The sequence below is a fragment of the Eriocheir sinensis genome, chromosome 22 (genome assembly GCF_024679095.1).
Source record: "Eriocheir sinensis breed Jianghai 21 chromosome 22, ASM2467909v1, whole genome shotgun sequence".
Taxonomy (NCBI): domain Eukaryota; kingdom Metazoa; phylum Arthropoda; class Malacostraca; order Decapoda; family Varunidae; genus Eriocheir; species Eriocheir sinensis.
This window is the reverse complement of record NC_066530.1, coordinates 15,337,743-15,362,726: the sequence shown is the minus strand read 5'-3', so window position 1 is coordinate 15,362,726 and position 24,984 is coordinate 15,337,743. Positions and strand designations below refer to the sequence as shown.

The window sequence follows — 24,984 nt, the reverse complement described above, 5'->3', positions numbered from 1 at the left end:
CAGACACGTGGAAGCGCGCCCACCTTGGGCAAGACACCTGAAGACTATGCTCAGTTTTGGAGTCAAACAAGCAGATGTTGCTTTACGGAACACAGGAAATATACCAAAAGGGTCAGTTCGATCATGATCTTTCAGCAGGGTATCAACTTCTTAGAGCGAAAAGCAATGTCAGTGAGTATTGCATCATTGTGCGTGTCATTATCTAAATACACAGAATCATGGTTAAGCTTGGAGTTGCAATGAGCCATCAGGAGCTGAGCCTTATCCCTAGGATCAGTAACAAGTCTGCCAACAAGAGAGAAAAGGAAGAATGGACAGCTGAGAGCCAGAAATGCCAGATTTCATTGTTGATTACCACTTATGCATGAGGATCAGCAGATAAAAGCTTGTCACGAATCAAATGCAGGTACACATGTTGTGCATCAATGAAGATGACCTGGTTTGTTTATCCCTAACAGGGTATTCACCTAGACTTGAGTGAACACTTTAGGTTTGGTACTCTCCATCTTTCAATGAAAAATGTCTATAATAAATCAGGCTGTGCTAACACAGGTGTTGTTTACAACTTGAGATAACCTTCACGATTGTCTTGCTAGATTTGCATAAAATCTTCAGTCTGTTTTATATAAGCCATAATTTCAAATTTTTCTTGTGAATTGTATACCTTGAATGAATAAATTAAAATAAAGCTTACAAAAGAGAAGAAAAACAGAATTCCTTATAAATAGTAGATTCTACATTCCAAAAAGGAGATTATGTGTGCAGTACATGGGTTGTTTTACCATTCATCTGGCTCTTTGCTTAATGATGGTGACCAAAAAATGTTCCTTATATTATATAAGTTGATTTGATACCACACATTTCACAAATATTCTTTTCCCCTAAACCAATCAAGTTCTTTGTGTGAAATTAAGTCAGCAAGTGAATCTGGCATCTTTTGGGGGTTTACAAATGCTCCAATGGTAGAGGAATAATGAAAATAAAAGTAATTAAATTTGGTTAGGTTTGGCAATTTCTTGTACTTTTCTCCAGTAATGACATCCTGATAATGTAATATGACAATGTATCACCTCCTTCATCATTTCATTCCCTTCCATCATTAGCAATATAGTGGGTGCAGAATATTATATACTACTGGATCCCTCATACCAATCCATCTTCACCTACAGTATGAGTTGAACCTTTACTTTTCGCATTCATTTACCAGAGAAGAATACAGCTCAAAGGTTAGCTAATGCATCATCACAGCCATCCCATCCTGTCTTTTAACATTGGCACCTCATAAAAACAAACAGAAATATACTTAATTACTATGGGATGCTCAGTGAACTTCTGTCTCCCTAAAAGCTGTAGTAGTAATTCATAAATATGAGCCATCTCTCTCAAACTAATTGCCACACTAACAAATTAAGCTTGGTGGAGGAAAAACTGACTAATTCAACGATCATGTACCATCAAAAGACTGGATCTGCTCGTAGTGAAAGCAAAGAGAATGTTATCTATGTAAACTGACAAACGTTGCAGTAACTTACATACTGCAAAGTATAAATATGTAGTCCCAATTTAATCAACATAACTGAAATTCCTGCTGATCAACGCAAACAATACTTAAGGAGCGGCAGACTCCAGCACCAAAAAATGTATGACTGCATCCTGGGGGGAGAGAGAGAGAGAGAGAGAGAGAGAGAGAGAGAGAGAGAGAGAGAGAGAGAGAGAGAGAGAGAGAGAGAGAGAGAGAGAGAGAGAGAGAGAGAGAGAGAGAGAGAGAGAGAGAGAGAGAGAAAATTGTTGGCATGGATTGGAATTTTTATCTGGCGTAAATGCCGCTACACAAATTGAAGTATTCTAACACTATAATACTGGAATTACTTTCCTTTGCACTTTAACAAAGCTAAAGTTGAAAAGTTTTTTTTTGTCCACTAAGTTGAAACCAATTACTGTGTTAAAACCATTATCTTTCCTTCATTTGCTTTCATTATGTCTTTCCTCTTAATCCAAATAACTTTTTCGGCATCACTTTTACCTATGAAGCAAAAATCTCCGTTTTTGATAGTATCTCCAAAACACTTTTGACCTCAGAGAAATGGTTACTCGTTTCATGTGATGCAGTAAAAGGATTATGTATCAATTTCAACACTACTCATTCCTCAATACATTTCCAGATGGATAAATCTATTCTGTGTGATATGTTCTTTCCCTGAGAGTGATGATCCCTCTCTTTACAAGCTCAGAGTAGGCCAGCGTCAAGGGTGTTTCTGAGTCAACCTTGTAGATGTCCACCTCGGCCACGCCTCCCGTCCCCGGCTCCTGAAGCAGACACAAGGACAAGAAAGGAGAAAGATTAGCCCTTAGATGGCAATGGAACTATATATAGACAGTCCAAAATTCAGTCAGTCAGTTTTGTATGGCAGAAATCTAACAACACTTCCATTTTGCAGTAGAATCTATATATAGACGATAGTTAAAACGTCCATTATGCTGTGTAACTATATTTATGCTGTGGTCCTAAGGTCGGCATATAGACAACTGATTTTGGAGGGAGCTACTCCTCAAATACTGCCGCCGTCTAAGGCTTAAACAAACATTCAACTGAGTAAAAAGATTTGTGTCACTCTTCAAGTCATACCCAAGGAAGAAGAGAGAGAAACCATACATTCTTATGGGTAAAATAATGTCTCTTCTCCAGGCACGTCAATGAAGAGTTAAAAGTTTAGAGTCAACTCCTTTAGACATACCAAGGAAGAGATTAGTCAAACATTCTACTGAGTACAAAACTGTGACTCATATCTTCAAACATGTTAAGGAAGAAAGAAAGGCTGATCAAACATTATGGTGAGTAAATTGCTGGCCACCACGAAAGAAAGGAGGTCGCTAAAAAAAGAAAAAATATGGCTATGTAGAGGCTAGAGTTGACTATCATCATATTATGCCAACATTTCCCTCATAATTAGACCACAAACACAATCCTCCTCCCTATACAGACATTTAACACACACCAAAATGAAAATCTTTCGCATAAATAAATTAGGACATCACACGCAAACATTTCCCTTTTCCCTCACCACAACTGAGGCCAGAAAACACGGCTTCTGTGGGCTCATGAGGCACTCAATCATCGCCTTCATGGTCTTCGCCTCCCACAACGCCCCTGGACCTCCGGGCGGCTCCACTCTGCACAGTCGCACCAGTCTGGCACAACGTCCAATATGTCTCCCCAATTCTGGACACTCACGAATGCTGGATGAACAAGAGGGGGGTGTGGGGTTAACAAAGGCAAGGGGAAAGAGAACTAGACGTGGGGATATGGCAAATATTTAGCATACGTGTGGTTAATGCATAGGACAAAGCTTCAATTGGAGGCCTGAAAAATTTAATGACGGGGAAAGTTAATGGTGATTGGCGAGTTTTCGAGAGCTACCATGTCTGAGTGGTTGGCCCCTTACAGCCTCCTTAAATCTTGGTATTCTTTAGTGATAGGTGGAGAAGTGCTACAGACATGGCATGCGAAAGCAGGAAGAGCATGTATATATATGGAGTAAAATGTATAATTGTTGTATATGAAAAATGGAAAATCAGATAAAGTTTGGAAGAAAGTCAGAGATGGGACAAAGAGACAGTGCAGTGCAAATTTTATAGTCTGCCGGGAAATCCCATCCTTGCCAGACATGCTGTTATTGGCAGGGGATACAGGCTTATAAATTCAAGCTCCAGCACAAGGAAGGGTTGCCTTACTTCTCTCTGGGCACCGTCTCAGTGTGGCCAAAGTCAATGTAGGCCAGAGAGGCGGTGGTGGCGTCCAGCTCCACCAGCTCCGCCCTGAACCACTGGCTCTCTGAAAAGCCTGCCAGATACACCTCTCCTGTGGACACACACACACACACACACACTTGATGAATAGAATGATTAACCAAATGATCCTGTGCAAAGAACATACACAAATTTGTGATTGTATTCTAAGCACGAATTAAAACTACACACACACACAAAAAAGAAAAAAAAGGAATGCTTTATCAATACAAAATCATGCATCAAAAATACGTACAACAATGAAAGTTCATGGAGTTGTAACACGAATAAATGTTAAACTTAAAGGACACTAAAAATCAAAAAGCAATCTATAATACATGAAAAGCATAAGTAACACACAGAAGTTGAAGCAGTACAACAAACGCCTTGAAATTATGGGACGGCAAAGTAAAGAACCAATTAACACCACATAACAAAGCAAAATAACCAAGACTCACCAACTATCGGCTTGGTAACGGCCTTCAGACACTGCGGGTTCTTGTTAACGAAGCTCAGAAACTCATCAAGGTTACTGTTCTGGATGGCCCAAGACTTGTTGAGGGAGGAGGCAGCAAAGGCAGACGTACTGATGCTAGAGGTGCTTTCCTGGCTGGTGATGGGCCTGATGAAGACGTGCGCTGGGTCCCGAATGGCTGTGACCTGAACGCTGAACATGCTGCCAGTGGGAAGGACCAAGTCTGGGGTGTTGGATAGCTTCAAAAGTGGTGGCGATGGTGGTGGTAGAGGTGATAGTGGCTCCTCGGACTGCTCACTCTCTATAATCTGGAGAGAAAGAGAAAGAGAGATACATTAAGCTAATCAGACAAACAGAAAAACACACACACACACACACATACAGACTTAAGAATCTTACTTTTTAATAGTATCTTTAAAACCAATTATCTTTATATTTCACGTAAGAGAAAATGACCTCAGTAATTCCTATCAACTAGTACATCAACCTTGGTCTGGGAATACAAATAACCAGGCAAAAAAGGCAGGAGGCAAAAGGGGCAGAAGTTTCCTTACTAACCACATCGTGTGAACTCTCCTCCTCCTCCTCCTCCTCCTCTTTCCTCTTCTCGACTATGGGCTGGCTGATCATCCTGCATGCACGTAAGTCATTCACCAGGAAAGTGGCTACATCTACTCCCACAGAACGCAGCTTCAAGTTAACCTGCCCAGTGAAGATGAAGAGATTTACAGTCAGTTCCAGCAATTCTCTCTTATTCCAATTCTATAGGAAAATGAAAAAGCTTACAAATATGACACCATCTTAATTCCTTTACCTATACTCTTTGTACAAGGGCAGCTTGGCAAAGGTAGTTGCATCACTTTTTTAACCCCCAAGGGATGTTAAAAATCTAAAAGGTGACTCCTGAGAATGCAAGAAACAGCTGAACAAAGCATCAAAACTAGCCATGTGACAAACTCAAGGCCTATGTATGTGTGTATTTAGGCCTAAGGCTGTCGATTAGTGCATTTCAGATGTAGAATAATAGCAAAAGTCGTGAGGAAACAAGGAAAATAAATCAAAATGAAGGCACACCCATCCTTTAACAGAATTCACTAATATTCCTGCCTGCGTGTCACTCGTCATTTACGGGTTAAGTCATTGCCAACCAGTTCTAATGTGTTGGTGACAAAAGGCATGCAAGATGCCCACAGTGGGTGAAAATATATCGTGTCATTGAGTGGTGCCATATTGTGAACCTTGTGTTTGTCAGTAACTGGAAAAGACTTGACAACTATGATTATTTTGAAAGGAGTTATGAGAAGAAAACAGAGACTATGCAGTATACAAATCAAGAAATGGCAAAAGAATGAAGCAAGTAAGTAATATAAACATGCATACACAAAGCCAACACTAAGAGGAAGTGAAGAAAAGGTAACTGAGTGAGAAAGGGAGTGAGAGAGGAAGAGATAGGAGTGATGGACTGATTTACTGGAGTATACAGTCGTGGTGAAAACTGGGCACTGAACGAGGTGATAAGAACGTGTGGTGTGGAGGATGTGTTGAGAGTGCTGAGGAGGCAGAGGTGGAGATGGTATAGGTGCGTCAAGAGGGAGGAGGGTCATGTGTAATGCGGGGAAAACCAGAACAATCGATCCTCTTAAATAATTAAGGTATTAACTATGAATTATGTGATGGTGCGGCAGGGCAGACATTCACAGTTAATACCTTAATTATTTAAGAGGATCGATTGTTCTGGTTTTCCCTGCATTACACATGTACTCAAGAGGAGCTGTGGAGGTGGAGGTAGAAAGGAGGAACCAGCTGGAAGAGTGAAGACCTGGAGACAGTGTATGGAGGAAGGCACAAGAAGGATAAACATTAGGGAGGAGAGGATATGATTGTAAGAGTGTGGGAGTAACTCATAGCCTGTCCAACCCCAGATGTAGTCATGGTGTTGCAACTACTGTGGTCGTACGGTGCTAGAGAGAGAAGCGAGCTAGAGGGAGAGAGACCCCCCTTGATCCCGTCTCCCCTCCCCCATCCCTCACCTTTAGCACTTCTCCATGCCTCGGCCGCTCCACCAGCGTCACCAAGCACTCCTTGTCCACCAGGCTCAGGTGCATGAAGTCCAACAGCTGCCTCTTCCACATGCCATCATCATCGATCTTGCCAACGAAAACAGAAAATACAAAGAAGTGCACAAAAATGGTAGAGAAAGAAATAATATACTTTTCTCTTTGCCTTTTACAATCGCTGCTTCATTTGAGAGGAGGAGAGGGAAGATGAAGAGGAATAATAAATAGTGCCCATTCCACTTATCAAAATGTATTACCAACCACGGCTTTCACTTTCCCTGACTTAACCTTCCTAACTACTGCACTTCTTCCTAATGACTTCTAATTGATTAAGCAAAGAGAATTAGGAGGAGTAGAAAGTTGCCCAGCTGAAGAAGAATCCTCTGAGTAACAACTGGCTCGTATGAAGACACCCAACGAAAAACCTGAAAAATTACACTGCGAAAGAAGACTAAATTAACAATATAGATTCATACCAAGGACATCAACAGGGAAAAGGATAGAAAATAAGTGATACAAGCAAGAAAATAAAGAAACAGATTATGAGAACTACATTACGAGTGTATTAGAGCGAGGAAAGATAGCGAGACGCCACGGAAAACCAGAATACAGTAGATCAAAAGGAGAAGGATCTACAAAGCGAAACAGGTCAGAAGAAGAGGAGGAGGACCAAGAGGCACAGAACCCATCACTTACAGGCACCACATTGTTGAGTCTTGCCTTAATGCACTGAATGGGTATGTCAGTGTTGATGAGATGAGTGCGGATCTCCTGAACCTTCACCGACTCTGGGTTTCCGTAGTCGACGAACGTAACTTTGACCATTCCGTTTTCCGCTAGCTAGAAGGGAATAAAAGTCGTGTGTGGTGTAAATATTCATGTCAGTGGTGCGTAGCTGTATGTTCATTGGCTCACAAGGAGCATTCCAATCAACGTTATTATCAAGGAAGAAAGATGCTCCTCCAAAAAAAAAATATGGATAGAACATAATTATCGACTTTGCATTTTCTCCACTACTAATCCATTTTACATCTTGTCTAAATCTTTTCATTATGTTTTCTTTTTATACGAGTCTGCAATGGTAGTATCCAGGACCTCCCTTCCTCTGTTGACTTGCCTTGATGACCGTGGCCCGATACCACTTCTTGTCGAGGTGAAACTTGGCCACGACCGGGTCACCAGGGCGCCAACACAGGTCTTCATCGCTTGGAATGGAGCCATTGAACATCAGTGTCTGACTCTCTCGGATGAAGTCAATGGTGGCTGCATCTGAGGGAGGGAGGGAGGGAGGGTGGGAGAGGTCATAGAATGGAGTCTGTATATGGAGGGAGAGCAAGGGTAAGGTTTCTATTTGTTGATTTGTTCCATAAATTGCTGGCTGTTACGTGATGGAAGGAGGGAGGTAGGGAAGGAAGAGGGAGGGGGGGCAGGAAGGAAGGAAGGAAGGAAGGAAGGAAGGAAGGAAGAAAGAAAGGACGGAGAGGTCAAAGTACCGAGTCTGTATAAGGAGGAAGAGTGAGTTCTTTTTGTTGATTTGTTCCATAAATTGCTGGCTGTTACATGATGGAGGGAGGGAAGGAAGGAAGAAAGGAAGGAAGGAAGGAAGGAAGGAGGGGTCATAGTACTGAGTCTGTATAAGGAGGAAGAAGAGTGAGGCCTTTCTTTGTTGATTTGTTCCATAAATGGCTGGCTGTAAGGTGTGAAGAGACCCTTAACTTTACCTAACTCTAACCGTAACAGTCACTCTTGTGTATGCAGTAGATTCATACATGCTTCCTCAGTAATGACTCATGATCTAAAAAAGGGAGCTCCATCTTGGCTGATTAATGGTATAAGTTGCCACCTATCACGCTTCAAGATACCTTACATTTAACTAAACCGCAAAAAGTATTCCAATCTAACTTTACTAAAACAATATATACATGCTTCCTTACTAATGACATTTCATAACGAACAAAGTGGGGTCTTACTGTATTGATTTGTACTATAAACTAGTGGCTGTCATGTGTGTGGAAAGACCCAGAGCCATAATTGTAACCAAACCAGATGTCCTCAAAGCCCCACTGTAAGGTAACACAAGTAATGAGGCACCAGGAACAGGGCACTCACTACTCTTGGGCTGGAGGAAGACACTGCCTTCTTCATCCACATAAGAGGCTGTGGCAGTGAACGTCAATGTCGTGGGGAGATCAGGCGGCATCCACTTCCTGGGGGTTAAGGATGTGGAGGTTGGGGAGTGGACGATAGTTCTTGATGACTCTGCTTCACTCTCTGGGTTCTGTTCATCCTGCCGTGGTACCAGGAGAGGGATGGGCTTTATCATAGCTTTATAGACCTGTGAATGATGGTCATGAAGTTCCAGTTGATGTAAAATTTTGAATAATGAAGAGCAAAGGAAGATATGTTTTTATCATTGCTTGATAATCTTATAGTTCTTCATTTAGTGTTCTTATTTTCCCTTATGGGTTTGGATGGGGCGGTAAAGATGTTGTAGTGACAGGGATATGCTGGCATAGGTGCTGTCTTAAGTGTCCAAATTCAGAGTAACAAAGGAAATGTGTGAAAAGTATTACTGAGTCAATTTTTCCTCATCTGACCGTGCATTCACACCTCAAATTTTTCATGAGGGAACAACTCTTCCTCCTTGACTCGGGACAGCACAGCCTCCTCTTCTGCCAACGGTGGAGTGCTCTTATCCCTTTTGGAGGCACAGCTGGTGGATGCAAGGCTGGGAGAGTCCTCTGTGCTGCCCTCTGAAGGGATCTTCTTTGGCAGTGATTTGGGTCTGAAATGAACAATGGAGAGGACAATTGTATCAAACTTTTCATAAGGAACAGAGGCAGGGAACAAGAGAAAACTGAAGGGCATAATAAAAGAGAAAATGAACAATGGCGCAAGGTACGTGTGTTAGACATTTAAACCCTTGACTGCGGATTTTCTACAAGAAGACATCACCACATTACAAGAATAGGACAAAAAGTGGCTGCTACAATTCAATGAAGAAAAATGTTAAGTCATGCACCTTGGGAGGGGAAATCCAGCATACCAACACCTCATGGTAAACACTCCACTATCCACCACAGAGGCAGAGAAAGACCTGGAAGCATATGTTACGAGGCTATCAGTGAAAGTCAAATCCATACCAATCGAAGCGGACGGGTTAAGCTCCAAAATAAAAATAACAAACCCACCTTGCAGGGAGGGCAAGACCATGACTAAGAAGTTGCTTGCTCATGGAGACCCAGATGATCTTGTTGGCCTCTATGGGTCCGCCCTTCACCTCCTGCTGGCAACACAGGTCCACCGGCACAACCCTCACCTGCAGCGTTTCATCCCACACTGGGTCACCCTGAAGGCAAGGGCTTCGTTACACCACACCAGGACTTAGATGATGTTGATGTACATGGTCAGAGATGCAAAGTGTGTATAAACCAATAATCACAGCTCTGTTCTGCCCATCATGGAGAAACAAACGAGAATATAGTAAAAACATGTCATTATTACGTCATGTCAAAAATTGGATGACGTTCCTGTACGTGATAAAAGATGCGAAGTGTAAATGAAATAATAATCACAACTCTTTTTATACCCATCACGGAAAACAAGGAAGGGAAGAGAGTAAGATATGTACAAGGAGAAAGGGAGGAAAAGAAGGAAAGTGACGAGAAGGAAGAGAAAGGAAAAGTGGTGGTGGAGGTCTGCAGGAGAAAGTGGTAGATATAGATGGAGGAAAGAGGCAAACGATATGTAGGAGGAGAAAGAGAAGGAAACTGAACAGAAGGAAGAGAAAGGGGTAAGGTTGTTAAATTCAAATGAATTTTGAATTGGGAAACTTGGGAATTTTAGGAATTTCTGGGAACTTTGACAATTGAAAAAAATTTATAAGTTATATTAACTCAAACTGGTTTTTATATTAATACAAATACATGTGAAAAATTTGAAAATTCCCCAAAATTCCCAGAAACTTTCCCATCCTTTGCAGCCCTAGCAGGGGGAGGAGGTGGTTGATGGGTGGAGAAAGAGGCATGGAAGATTTGTAGGAGGTAAAAGAAAAGGGAGGAGAGAGTGGAGAAAGTAGAAGAAATGAATGGAGGATGAAGGAATAGCATTAATCTCCATCCTTTCTTACTTTAGGGATGATGGAGAACTTCTTGGACGATGCAAACTGCCTCCTTAAGTAGTCTAGCGTGACGCCGGGCCAGATGGTAAGACCAGCAGGAGGCAACACACCCACGAGGCTCACCACCTGGTAGAAGGGAGCCACGGTGTCCCTCCCCATCCCTGCTGGCATGGGGTGCACGCTGCATGGGTTCACCTTCTCTATCCCGCCACAGTCTATCAGAAGGACCTGTTGAATGGGACGTGTCTGTGATACTGAAGTGAGGAATGGTTGAGATTTTTAACCCGGTAGCAGTGAAGATCGTTTTTTAATGGTCCCTCTAAGCGAGAAATGAGAAAACATCATCACTCACACAAACCATTTTGTAATATATATCAATGCATTTGTGATCAATTTATGTATCATCTATTTTTGGGGGTTTATATCATGGCTCAAATTTGGCCCGTCGCTGCTACCAAGTTAATTCTGACCCCGACTTCAACTTGAGGAAATTTTACTTAACCCCTTGACTGCAGATTTCCTACAAGAGGACATCACCAAGCTATAGGAGTGGAAAAAAAAAGTGGCTGCTACAAATCCATGAAGAAAAATTTTAGTCATGTACACTGGGAGGGGAAATCAAGCATTCCAATACCACATGGAAAACACTCCACTATCCACCACAGAGGCAGAGAAAAACCTGGGAGTGTATGTTACCAGGCTACCAGTGAAGGCCAAATCCGTGCCAATTGCAGTGGACGGGTTAAGGTTGTGACACAGATTCAGACTCAATCCACCTCCCTCCTTCTTCCCCTTTTCAGTACAGTGGTAGGCAAATCAAATCCAGTCACACCACACTCAGACAGAAAACATCCCACATATCATACAGGAGTTGGAGTTGGGGATATTTTTACAGACTTGTAACATCCCTGCAAATTACTTCATGTTCTGGGCAAGGGTTTACTTTCCTGGTTAACTTTACATCTACGCACCTCCACCTCCTGCTCCGAGACGCTGAGGACAGTGGCTCTGGTGAGCTGGCCGCTGCTCATCTCCACTACACAGTCCTCACCCACATCTGCCAGGACTCCACCTTCTGATGCCTCCTCCGCACACACCTTGGCCAGCTGTTCCTGATACCTTTAGACAAGAGGGAGAAGGTACGGCTGAAGGAGCAAGTGAGTGTGTGATGTTAATATTCTCAGGTGATGAAGGTAGATGTGTGAAGTCTGGGCAAGTGTGTAAGTGAGCGAAGTAGAAATTTCTTAAGTGTGGAATCCCTACAAGAAAAAGAAGGGAAATTTAGGATACATTAGACACAAAAGGTAGAAATGCTAAGTCTGGGCCAGGGAATAAGTGCATGAAGTGGAATTTCCCTCAGTTTGGAATGCATTCAAGAAAACAAAGGGAAAAATACTGTACAGGATTAGACAACGGGTGGAAAAACACACACAAAAAGTACAAATAAGCAACACACACACACACACACACACATCTAAAAAAACTGAAGATAAGTATGCAGGAGACAATGGGTAGAAAATAAAGTGATGCAATTGAAAACATGAAATACAAAAGAAAAAGTACAAATAAGCAACACGCTAGCACAAAAACACACACACACACACACACACACACACACACACACATACACACACATCTAAAAAAAAAGGGGGAGAAGTATACAAAAACGATGACGGGTTAAAAAATAAAATGATGCAACTGAAAACACAAAATGCAGAAGAAAACGTGCAAATGACCAACACAGGAACACACACACTCACATTTGGCAAGCCTCGGCATTCTCCTGCAGTAGCATATGAAGGTACACAAAATACTCTAGCACCTTCAACTGGGCAACCTTGCGTCTCTCGACCCCCTTCTGCTGCTCTCGGGAAAGTAAAAATCATATCAGCTTAGGAGTCAATCGGATTTTGATTTATCTTCTCCAAAGTTTTCCTTCATAAGTTTTAAGTACCTTGTTTATCCTATAGACAAGTGCCCCATGTATCAAGTCCCTTTGTTCCTGTGTATTCCATCTCACGGTGTGTACGAAGGGGTTTTTTCTCACTCACCAGGAAATGTCGAGGGGTGGAAAGCAAGGATGGAGTCTTCCTCTTGGCTGAACTATTGACGCCTCTATTCATCACTGTTTGGTTTAGTTCGTGGCTGTATGTGTCACCGGCAAACGCACTGAAAGTTATACGACTATGATGACAAACTATGCATTACTACTGTTGCTACTCCTCCTCCTCCTCCTCCTCCTGCTTTTCTTCATGCTCCTCATCCTCTTTAGGCTGTATTACTAAACCTTCCGTCGCCCAAGTTCACATTACACACACATTTGACGTAAAGAGAAGTTTTTTTTTCATTCATTTTTTGTCGACGACTTCAACAAACATCCATTTCCTAAATAATAAAAACTTGTTGTTTGTACACTTCCCAAGGAAGGAAATAAACAATGGGCAGCCATTGCTGTCACAAGCTGTGTCTGTGTTGTGTAGCTGCTGTGGCTTTTGTATTGTTGTTGTTGTTTATTATAGGCCAAAGAACTCGAAAAAAAAAAATTATTACATTAAATTGGTTGAAAGTGATAGACAACATGATAAAGAAAGGAAAAAAAATTGACGGGATTGGAGTTAGGGTATGGTGAATCTATATGGATTATGTGGTGATGGTGTACTTCCACTTAGTTATATGATATGAAAAGATATATATAGGTAAAGAGTTTGGGAAAAAAAAATACCCTGACCGCCCATATCATTATTTACATGCTTTTTTACTTATTCTCCTTATCCTCTTTAGGCTGTATTACTAAACCTTCTGTCGCCCAAGTTCACACATTTGACAAGGCTTTCGTAGGAGTTTTGGGCATTTCCAGGAGTAGTTTTATGCTCCTTATCCTCTTTAGGCTGTATTACTAAACATTTCGTCGCCCAAGTTCACATATTTGACAAGGCTTTCATAAGAGTTTTGGGCATTTCCAGTAGTACTTTTATGACCCTGGTGGTACTTTGACTATTCTTCTGCACCATGAACCTAAAGAAGCACTCATTAAACCACATTGACCCCCTTTGACCTTTAGAAATAGTTGATGTGAGAAGCAAAAGTGTCTCATAATACTAAAGACAGCCTAAAGTCAAATATTAAAATCAGCCTTTAGTCAAATAGTCAAATATTGGAAACAGCCTTGAAGCAAATACTAGAAAAAGCCTTCTGAAATATTAAAAAAAAACCCAGCCTTGAATGAAATACTAAAATCAGCCTTGAGTTAACCCAGTACCTGCAGGGATCATGTTTCTTCCTTTCCTTGCGCGCGGTGCGGACGCGACTATCCCCTCAGGCGCAGTCGGGGAGCCCAATGAGGGGTCTCTTTTAACCTCTTATCTCAAAAATTATTCACCACAGCTAAAAACCAAAAACACCATTGAAAAGAGGAGGTCCAGATCTATAGGAGTCGATTATGTATGCCTCTCTTGCGAACCTACATGCACGTTCAGGGAGTGTTGAATGTTAACACTTACGTCAGTGCGTGCGGGATGATCAGCCGTATTGAGGGAACTGCGGACATCTTTTCTTCAGATTCTGGCAAGGGAGTATTGCTAACTGCAATATTTACAACTATTTGGTCAAAGAATCAGTCAGGTGATAGGCGAAGCTATGCAAAAATGCCGCTATATTGGGCAAGAACATCCACCTGTTACTCGTCCATACATTTGCTGTGCTGGGCTGATATGATTTTCCACCAAATTTAGTGAAGAATCCACTCAATTGGCAATCCTGTGTTGTGAGAATTAGTGTTGGAACACTCTCATACGCGGGAGATTTGAGTGTGGGTGGAGGTCGCAGCGAGCATTTAGCGCCACCAGCAAATACGCCTAACGCCTGCTGCAAGCGTTTAGCAATGAAAGGGTTAAAGGCCCCTCTAAGTGAGAAAAATGAGAAAAAATCATCACTCATGCAAACCATTTCATAATTAATATATATCAACCCATTTGTGATCAGTTTATGCATCATTTATTTTGGGGGTTGATATCATAGCAAAAATTTGGCCTGTTGCTTGTACAAGGTAAAGCCACAAATTTGGCCTGTCGCTGCTACCAGGTTAAATACTAAACACACCATCTCAGAGTCAAATACCGGAGGGCGTGTCATACTTACTAGGCCCCAAAGGGAAGTGCTCTGCCATCCTCCACTAGCAGCCGTCCCACGTCAAGGTCCTCCTCCTCATTGCTTCCCGGCACTGTCAGGCGAACGTTGCACACCTCCCCCTCACACTCCAGGAACATTGCCTGTGGGTGAATGGGTGCTATCTGACCTAACTTGAGCCTGACACTTAAAACATAGGGGTATATTCATAGACATTTTGGCCTCCAAGAACACACATTTGACAAGGCTTTCTCAGTTGTGGGCATTTAAAACACAGGCCCATATTCTTAAGACATTTCGGCTGCCAAGAACACACATTTGACAAGGGTTTCTCAGGGGCTGTGGGCATTTAAAACACAGGCCCATATTCTTAAGACATTTTAGCTGCCAAGAACACACATTTGACAAGGGTTTCTCTGTTGTGGGCATTTAAAACACAGGCCCATATTCTTAAGACATTTCGGCCACCAAGAACACACATTTGACAAGGCTTTCTCAGGAGTTGTGGGCATTTCCAAGGGGGGTAATTTTATGATCCTGGTGGTAGCTTGATGCAATTTCTGTACCATGAACATGAAAAAGCACTAACGGGAACCTAATTAATTGGCCTTTGGAAACAGCTGATGTGAGAGGTGAAGCATCTAAGAATAGAGACCATACTCTTATAACAATATCCTATGCAAGAGTACAACATACCAACCATTTAGTAAGCATAACAAACTATTCAGCATATGACTCCATGCCTACTTACCTTCAGCATCGGGACGTCACACAGGTCAGTCATGTGCTGGGTGTCTTCGTCCCTCCATAGGCCACCAATGGGAGTAATGCCGGTCAGCTTGCATGGGATAGCCTGAATGAGCGAGGAAATTATCAATCTTAATGGAAATGACATGAATGCGTAGTACTCATAACCTGAAAGTCTTGCACCACACTGGCAGCACTGGCAAGACTGACGACATTAGTACCTGAATTGGCAGAACAAGAAACCCATCCATGATCTTGTAGAGTTGGCAGCACCGGAAATGTAATGAAATTGTGGTACTTAATAATAACCTGTCACTTTATCACCGAATTGGCAGCACTGGTAAGACTGAAAATCACCTGAATCGGCAGAACAAGAAACTGATCCATAATCTTGTAGAGTTGATGGTACCAGAGTCGCTCCGTGTTGCCATAGTCCACAAACCTCACGTCCACCATCCGTTCCCCAGGCAAGTTTTCCACCCTCGCCCGCACCCACCGCATCTCCCCGCTGTACTGGGCCACACACGGCATGTCTGAAGAAAGGAATTGTAGTGCTCAAATCATAGGCAGATCAGTCTTACTTGAAATTACGTAGAATGGATTGCTTTAACCCCTTGACTGCGGATTTCCTAAAAGAAGATATCACCAGGCTACAGGAATGGAATCATAAGTGGCTGCCACAATTCAATGAAGGAAAATGTAGTCATGAACCTTGGGAGGGGAAATCCAGCACAATAACACCACATGGGAAACAATGCACTATCCACCACAGAGGCAGAGAAAGACCTGGGAGTATAAGTTACCAGGCTACCAGTGAAGGTGAAATATCAGTGCCAATCACAGCGGATGGGTCAAATACAGATCATCCTAGTGTTCAATAATGTGCAGTATAGCCTTTTCTTGATGACGTAAAACACAATGATACAGAAACTTCAATTTAGCCAGTCCTCTTCATCCACATAAAATGATGACATAATCCTGACATTGTGCGGATTTTAAGATAGTTTTGTGCATCATTTCCCGCAACTAATGGCAAGTTATGAGGATATTTTCATAACTTTGCAAATCTCAAACTACAGGTAGATGCTTCACCCCACTTAATGTGCCTTAGAAGGGTACAGGGATAGGCTTTTGAATTTAGCCCCGGTGCAGATAGTGTTGAGGTGTGGATAATGTTGATGTGAATAACTGCAGGCTTACTTTACACAATATCCTCTACAGAACAAGTAATTGCTCCTGTCAGAGATAGGTATAATACTCTGTGGAAGCCTTTTTTTACAGCAAGGGAGACAGCTCAAGGGCACTAAAATAAGAGTGGCAACAAAGAAGTCCAGTCCTATTATCATAATTTTTTGTCAGTCACTCTAACAATGACAAGATACTTACCTTTATACTTCCTTGGCATTCATGGAAATATGTTTTGTTATTAGTGAGATATTTTAAGTTTGGTATGCTTAAACATAAAGTACATAAAATAGGTCTCAAGGTCACCACAGGCTAACAGACACAAGCTAAGGATTTAAGTTTAACGCGTTGATTGAGGATTTCCTACAAGACATCACCGAGCAACAGGAGTGGAACAAAAAGGGCTGCTACAATGCTATGAAGGAAAATGTTAAGTGATGCACCTTGGGAGTGGATACCCAGCACAACAATACCACATGGAAAACACTCCATTATCCACCACAGAGGCAGAGAAAGACCTGGAAGTATGTTACTAGGCTACCAGTGAAAGCAAAATCCGTGCCAATCGCAGCGGACGGGTTAATACTGAAGTATATGTATTAGGCTACCTGTGAAAGCAAAATCTGTGCTAATCGCAGTGGACGGGTTAAGATTAAGTTTGAGTGTTATTTTTGTGTGCCACTGTACCTATCTTAGGGGAGTAGATTTTCCACTCCAGAGAGCTGCTAATATTTGGGCTTTTGTATTTCTTCTCAAGGTCTGCCAGAAGGGTGTTGAGGTGCTCCGAGGATGACTTGATTTGCAGGTAGAAATTGCTTGGAGACACGACGCTGGAGAGCAAGACTTCAGTGTCCAACTCAGAGAAGGGAATCTCAGGCAAGAAGTAGTTCCTCTTGAAGGACTCCTCTCGCCTTTTGGTGTACTGAAGGCAAACGAAAGGGAAACAGTACAGGATATCTTTACCTCACAGATGAAAGGGAAACTATAGTATATCTTTACCTTATGGATGAAAGGGAAACTACATCTTTGCCTTACAGATGAAAGGGGAACTACAGTATATCTTTACCTTATGGATGAAAGTGAAACTACATCTTTGCCTTATAGATGAAAGGGGAATTATATTATATCTTTACCTTATGGATGAAAGGGAAACAGTACAGAATATCTCTACCTGATGGCTAGCTGAAAGGGAAACTTTAGTATATCTTTATCTTATGGATGAAAGGGGAACTATAGTATATCTTTATCTTATGGATGAAAGGGGAACTATAGTATATCTTTACCTTACAGGGATAGTGACACATAAATACAATTGAGAGACAAAAGATGAATGAAGAATCAGACACACACAAGAAGACAGAGGAGGAGGAAATGTTAGGTTGGGTTAAATGGACAAGAGAAAGAAAAAGAGAAAGAAAATGTAAAATGAAACAACAGGGATAGTGAAAGACATAAAAAAACAAGAAACAAAAGATGGATGAAAAATCAGACGAGGGATTGAGGGATTGTTAGGTTAAGTTACAGGGCTGAGGGACGGGGGAGAAGGGGCGCACGTCACTCACACTGTCCTCGGGTGACTTGTTAGTGTACACGGCATACTCGAGGAACACTAAGATCTCACGGACGGACACAGGCAAGTCGTTGGAGATCCCGGCAGTTTTCCAAGGCCGACGCAGCTCAACCTGATGCAGAGGAACACAAGGAGGGAAGGATAGTGATGTCTGTGTATGATATATGGTTGAGTCTGTACTCTTACTTAACTGGTCTGTCTGAATCCTGTCCTGTAGAGAGTAAGTTAATAAATGAAGTTATGGATATATAAGTACACAAAATGTAAAATATCATATAAATTCATGCAAGTTTTTTTTTTTCTTGGCTTTTTGAGATTGAGTTTAGAGGTCAAAATTTACATGGATACTATTATTTTAAGGGTGACTACTACTATTACTCCCACCACTACTATGAATTTGGACGACATATTCATTCCTCACTTTTATCGTCTTTGAGAAAACGCAAAAGAACTGACACTAAACAAAGAGTAACTTGTCTGTGGTATCCTCCCTGACCTGGCATTTGGTGATGTTGTCCTCCGTCTTGTAGCTGATGAGGAAGAACTGTAGCGTCGTATCATCAACCAGCTTGGCGAAGATCTGGATGGCCTCCTCGTCCCAGTCCTTCCCCTTTGCTGGCTCCACCTCCCACAGGCTGCAGGCTAGGGCGAGGGCCGGCTCGTTCTCTAGGGAGTGCTTGGGCGGACAACGACGCAGCCTGGATGGATGTATAGGCCACGTAACAAAGCAGCATTCTACACCTGCTTATACTGTACACTCACTCAAATAAGTATCGTTACACATTCGGTACGCTACAAACTGACACCTAGGACGAATCCATTGATAACAGGCTACTCATGTTGGTATCCCTGCGTGTTTGGTGTGGCTTCACTTGCCTCAATCAAGTGAACGGTACTCGTATATGAAGCAGAATTTGAGCTGGCACAGTAATGCTTCATGAAACACAGGTGGAGCCTTACCAACCCTACCAAGACTACCGGGTTGCTCCGTGTGAAACTCCTCGGACCCCACAGTAACGATACTTTTTGAGTGTGTGCACGTGTCAAGGCACACTCGCTCTTGCTGCAAACTATCACCAAGGCACACTCACTGCATGCTTAATAAATACAGCAGGATACATCACCTGGCAAAGGACACCACTTCCTTGTTGCCGTAGTCGACGTAGGTGACCAGTGCCTTCTCCACTTCCTTCATGACAGTCTTTACCTCCACCCGGTACCACTTGGAGTCCTTGGAGAACTGGCCCAAGTACAAGCCACCTGGCAGAGTTGGGGCAATAGGTGTTATACATGTGCATAATCTACAGGACCGAATCAAGTTTAACAGAGCCCGAGATTTCTTATTAGTTTTTAGCCCCACAACATTTTTTCTCCCCATCTCTACAAGTTTATCTTTCTCACCAATCATGGCACCAAGATACAAATTATAATTATCATCAACTGATTTTAACGAACAAAATAGTTGATAGCTCTTTTTCCAACACACTATTCTTTCAACTAAAAAGTGTCTAGGATGTGAAATAGATAAATGTATAATAAGAACAAGAGGAAAAAACAATTACAGAACCCACACCGAAGTACTGTTCATGTGAGGCAAGACATGCACTACTATTTACCCTCAGTTGGTGGCTTTTTGAGTGTCTTTTTTGCCTTGGAGACGGCACGGTACAGCATGTTGGACAGTGCCTTTCTCTTCTGTATGTTGTCACGCGTATGTACGAAGAAGAACGAGGGAGTCTGGATGTGTGTCACCTCAACCTCCTCGTCAATGATGCCTAGGGAAAGAAAGGGAAAAGCGGTACAGTAGTCTACATGATAACAGAGCTTTAGCAGGGTAATAGGAGAACAGGCAGCAGTAGGCCACTAATATTATGAACTGGTAGGGTTGAGGAATATGGGGAAAGGTAAGGGTGAGGTTACTCCTGCAAATTATGTGTATACGTAACGAAAAATTGATTCTGCAGCCAAGGAAAACACTGCAAGGTGGGTTCCTAGTGGGCAGCTCAAGGAAACAACACATAAGGCAAAAATTCCACTATGCACTGCTCCTGTCAAGAAACAGTGAGGGTCAGTTTTGGATGAAGAAGTGTCTTAACCCCTTGAGTGCAGATTTCCTACAAGAAGACATCCCAAGCTACAGGAATGGAACAAAAAGTGGCTGCTACAATTCAGTGAAGAAAGATGTAAAGTCATGCACCTTGGGAGAAGAAATCCAGCATACTAATAAAACATGGGAAACACTCCACTATCCACCAAAGAGAACAAGAGAAAGACCTGGGAGTATATGTTGTCAGGCTACAAGTGAAAGCCAAATATGTGCCAACTGCAGCGGACAGGTTAATACACTCCGCACGAGGCATAAGAGCTATAGACAAGGTCCGTCAACAGGAACTAAGCTACACCAAAGAATAAAGGAGATAAAGCAACATCAACGAGGAACCAATATCATTTTCAGTTAGTTTGTCTGTTGATTTGGGAATGGAGTCCAGTTGGTATTCTCTCCCCTCTAACACCAACTATATCCCAAGGCCAAAAAGACGCTTCATTGTGTTTTGATGATACGTTTTTTATATGTAAGAAGGAAGCAGCTCAAGGGCAATAAAAAAGAAAAGACAAGTGTCCCGCTAATCACTGCTCGTGCAAAAATAGATTGAAGGAAAGGTCAGAGGAGAGGTCAATTTCAGAGGCATTTTTTTCACTTTGACAAACTATCACCAAGATCATAAAACTACTCACAAAACCCCCCAGCCAGAGGAGAGGTCAATTTCAGAGGTGTTTTTTTCACATCGACAAACTATCACCAAAGTCGTAAAACTACTCACAGAAATCCCCACCACCCCTACGAAAGCCTTTGTAAAACGAGCGTGGACGTGGAAACGTTTACGAATGCTGGGCTGACTTACACAATGGCTTCTTGGAGGGCACCGCAGAACCCATGCTAGAAACACTGGACTGCAGACTGGAGGTAGAGAACGTCCTGCTACCCATGGAGGAGGAGTACAGTGCTGGTGGGGGCACAGTCTTTATAATGTTAAGGTCTAATGCAACTGAGGATTTTGCCGTGGCCTGGGGAAGTGGCGGAGGGGGCTTAGAGAGAAAGTTGAAATCTGCTGGCTGGCTGGAGGTTGTGATAGGTGAAGGCAGCGGCAATGGAGGCGAGGCCGTGGAGTTGAAGTCTGCTTGCTTGGTGGGTGTTCTAGAGGTCTTTGGCACTGCTCCTTTGCTCCTCCAGCCAATCATAGAGGGAATGATCTGTGGGAAACATCAGGCTGTACTCCGTGACGAATAAATACGAGACATAAAAACAGATGTGACAGTTCTAAATGTCACTTGTTATTCTCCCAGACACAATTCTTTAGTGAAATGGGATACACTCAATCTCCCTCTTTTGGCCACTCGACTTTTGTATATTATGGGAGCGGTGAGTAGTGTTATTTTTTTCTCTCTGCACTCTTTTTGTTGCCCTTGAGCCATCTCCTTTGCTGGGACACACACACACACACACACAAACACACACACACACACAAACACACACACACAGACACACACTCCTTCACCTATATATTCTCACTGACTCCTTTCTCTGTGTTTCTACCTCACTCTATCCTCCTTTCTCTTCATCTCTACAGGCTCTCTTGCTCCTGTCTCTCCACCCTACAAGCTCGTCGCTCTTAACATCACAACAAAACTCACAAACCGACTATACTTACATCTGGAGTGAGTTTCTCCTGCAGTGTGTCCTCCTCTGTGGTGAAGCCTTGAGTAGAGTCCTTGGTGCTTGAATCCTCAGAGGCATCCAACAGTACCGTGTCATTATCGCTCATGTCTGAAGGTGCGGACGAGTCAGCAGCGGGCAATATGGGCTGGAAGGGGCTGCCAAGTGTATCTGAAAAGTCCTGAAGCTTCCCTCGACCCCTGAGTGACAAGTTAGCTCGGTTACCCCTCATCGATAGCAAGGGATCACTATCGATTAGTAGTGGTTGGAGTGGATCACCGAGGAGGGTTTTTCTCCCTCTCCTGAAGCGGCGTTTTGACTTTTGTTTCTTTTCCATCTCAAAATTTCCTTTACTTCCTTTGAATGGCAAGTAGTTTTTGATAGGGAGATCTTCAGGTAAGTCCAAGGGGAGGGTAAGTCTTTTTGGGTGTCCCTGGAATGGGGTCACAGTCCTATTAGGTTCTGTGGCTAAGCTGTAGTGTGCCTGTGGTTTGAAAATCATTGACTCTTCTCTCTCAGGGAGCATGAGTAAGGAAGAAGCTCCAATAGTATCATGAGGCAATGTGGGACTTCTCTGGAGCTTTGTAGCCATGCTGAGAGGGCCAGAAGGAACCTGAAGGTGAGCTGGGGTGAGGCGGCCATCACTTATTGCCTCCTCTGGACTTCGGCTTGAGGACAACACAACGTCTGCGGCATGAAAGTTGGAAAGTTTCGTTTAGTCAGCGCAACATCTGTGGTCATATGCCGGAGAGAGACAGAAGGGGAAGGAATTATAGGAAAAGGGAACAGATCCCAGGACACGGGACACAACCCCCAATTAATACCTGGTACCCATTCACTGCTGGGTGGGCAGGGGTGTAGGGTATCGGAACTGCGGAATGAAGATCAACGTGTTTTTTGTTTGAGATGAAGTGATGGGATTATATGATATGAACTTAAAAAGAAGGGGAGTTGGAAGATGTATGCCAAAACGAATGAATGTTAATGGATAATGACATGATATGGGAAAAAATAATTGCAAGAAACAGACGAAAACATGTCAAAAAACCACTGAAAAAAAATACTGTCCCTCGTACCTCTTAAGGCCTGAGGGGGTAAACTTTATGCTTTGAAACTGGTCTATATAGTGAAAGAAATATGATAGTCAACAGCTGATGGGCTATATTCCTTGATTCCTGTCTGTATATGTGTCCGTGTCTCTCACCTTTGTTGATGCTGGGTATGTACTGGGAGACAGAGGGTGCAGAGAACTGTTCCGTAAGGGTCTTGAGTATGGAAGAGACATCGAAGGAGACTGGGATCCTTCTTGCTATGTCATCAACTGTCTCTTCCCTGGTAAAGGAGACAAAACGGGTGACTAATAAAAGATCTTCTCCAGCTGAAATTGACCTCTCTTCCAGCCACTCAATTATACTTACTTTTATAGGAGAAGTATTTAGCAGGATTTTTGTTTCTCTGTTCTTACCCTTGAGCTGTTTCCTTTAGTGTATAGAAGAAAACGGATAAACAAAACCACTAACTTCTCTGTCTCCTCTTCTGCCTCATCTTCCTCCTCCTCCTCCTCCTGTTGCTCCTCTTTCTTTAGTCTATCCTCATCGCCACAACAAGGAGCACCACCCTTGGCATCACCACCCAGCAGCTTCCTTATTTCTTCCAGCAGTTTCCCAGCATGCCACGTGTCCTCCTCAGTGATCAGGGCTCGTCTTCCCTCGTTCAGGATCTCGATGCGCTCACTTATGTCCGCCTCAAGCTTGGCTCCCTGAGTGTAAAAAAATGATTTGTTGGTTAGTTGGGTACCCTGTGTTTTTTATTTCTTTGGGGACTGTGTGTTTTCATTCTACCTTTGTGTTAGATTTGTGAGCATGTGTTTTGTTTACTCGATATTTTGTCCATGAGCTGTATCCTTCACTTTATTAACTATCTATTGGAAGTCATGAGAAGCCCAGGTACATATATATAGTTGCTGGGGATTGTGTTTTCATTCTTCCTTTGTGTTAGATTTCTCAGCATGTGTTTTGTTTACTTGATATTTTGTCCATGAGCTGTATCCTTCACTCTATAAACTATCTATTGCAAGTCATGAGAATCCCAGGTACATATATATGGTTGTGTAAACATCTCATTAACTCTATTTACATTGGGGAAAATACTATTACACTTGTAGTACATTTTGGAGCATGACACTATGGCCTCCCTTAACCTAACGCCTTACACTAGAACCCAGCTTTTACAACATATATCCTAGTAGCTGAATGGGATCATGTTTCTTAAAGGCCCCTCTAAGCGAGAAAAACGAGAAATATCATCACTCACACAAACCATTTCATAATATATATCAATGCATTTGTGATCAGTTTATGCATCGTCTAATTTGGGGGATTTATATCATGGCAAAAATGTAGCCCGTCGCTGGTAAATGTTAAAGCCACAAATTTGGCCCATCACTGGTACACGGTAAAGTTACAAATTTGGCCCGTCGCTGGTACACGGTAAATCCAAAAAATTGGTCTGTTGCTGCTGCCGGGATATATATTACCCACTATTTTTCCTCTTCAACCTTTCACAATCCAACTATCTATCCATCCTTCCTGATCCTCCCAGACCACGATCCCACCTTTCACATCATTTCACTTCGACTAACCTTCATAGCCAGATCACAGCGGAGGGATGTGGATGCAGTATGTAAGTTGTGTAGGGCCTCCTGTTCCCTCAGCTGCAGAAGGCCATGAAGGTGCTGTGCTAACACTTGGGTAAGGTCCATAGCAACCTCCTCGGCCTCTTTTACGGTGCTCAGTAGTGTGTGGCATCGCTGTGGGGGGAGGAAAATACGCGAGCTGAGACAGAGAAAAGTGACGAGGGAATGGAAATGGATAATGTGATACCAAAAATTGATTGAAATGTAAAATACTTGAGTTGAAAAGAAAAGTGATGAGTAAAAAGGAAATGGAAAATGAGACCAATAAATCTGATTGAAATGGAAAATACTAGAGTTGAAAAGAAAGAAAAGAAATGAGGGAAAAGAAACGGATGATGTGATACCAAAAAAATCGATTGAAATGTAAAATAAGTTGACAAAAAAAAAATGTGAAAAAAAACAAAAAACAAACAAACCGATTGAAATGGAATACAAGTGAGTTGACACGGAAAGAAAAGTGACAAGGGAAAAGAAACGGAAAATGGGGGACCAAAAATACGATGGAAATG

The 24,984-nt window shown here is 42.5% G+C and overlaps 1 protein-coding gene across 3 annotated transcripts; it reads right to left on the bottom strand.

The window, feature by feature from the left end:
* Positions 1-718: 718 nt before the first annotated feature.
* LOC127002129 (RING finger protein 17-like) lies at positions 719-24,587 on the bottom strand. Of its 3 annotated transcripts, none has more exons than XM_050867713.1 (28): positions 24,422-24,587; positions 23,301-23,539; positions 22,985-23,112; positions 21,776-22,467; positions 20,969-21,317; positions 19,682-19,840; positions 19,190-19,325; positions 18,562-18,763; positions 18,058-18,177; positions 17,183-17,417; positions 15,668-15,843; positions 15,315-15,416; positions 14,576-14,706; positions 12,490-12,607; positions 12,199-12,299; positions 11,410-11,557; positions 10,448-10,666; positions 9,510-9,667; positions 8,929-9,103; positions 8,428-8,653; positions 7,432-7,587; positions 7,015-7,154; positions 6,292-6,408; positions 4,820-4,963; positions 4,245-4,569; positions 3,733-3,859; positions 3,063-3,237; positions 719-2,307 (listed from the first exon to the last, which is right to left on the bottom strand). In XM_050867713.1, the coding sequence occupies exons 1-28, from the start codon at positions 24,539-24,541 to the stop codon at positions 2,173-2,175; spliced, it is 5,253 nt and encodes a 1,750-aa protein (XP_050723670.1). In that variant the 5' UTR covers positions 24,542-24,587; the 3' UTR covers positions 719-2,172. The 3 variants fall into 3 exon arrangements, with proteins under 3 accessions (XP_050723670.1, XP_050723671.1, XP_050723672.1); XM_050867714.1 differs by having other exon boundaries at positions 8,428-8,605; XM_050867715.1 differs by lacking the exon at positions 4,820-4,963.
* Between the last annotated feature and the right edge of the window lie 397 nt (positions 24,588-24,984).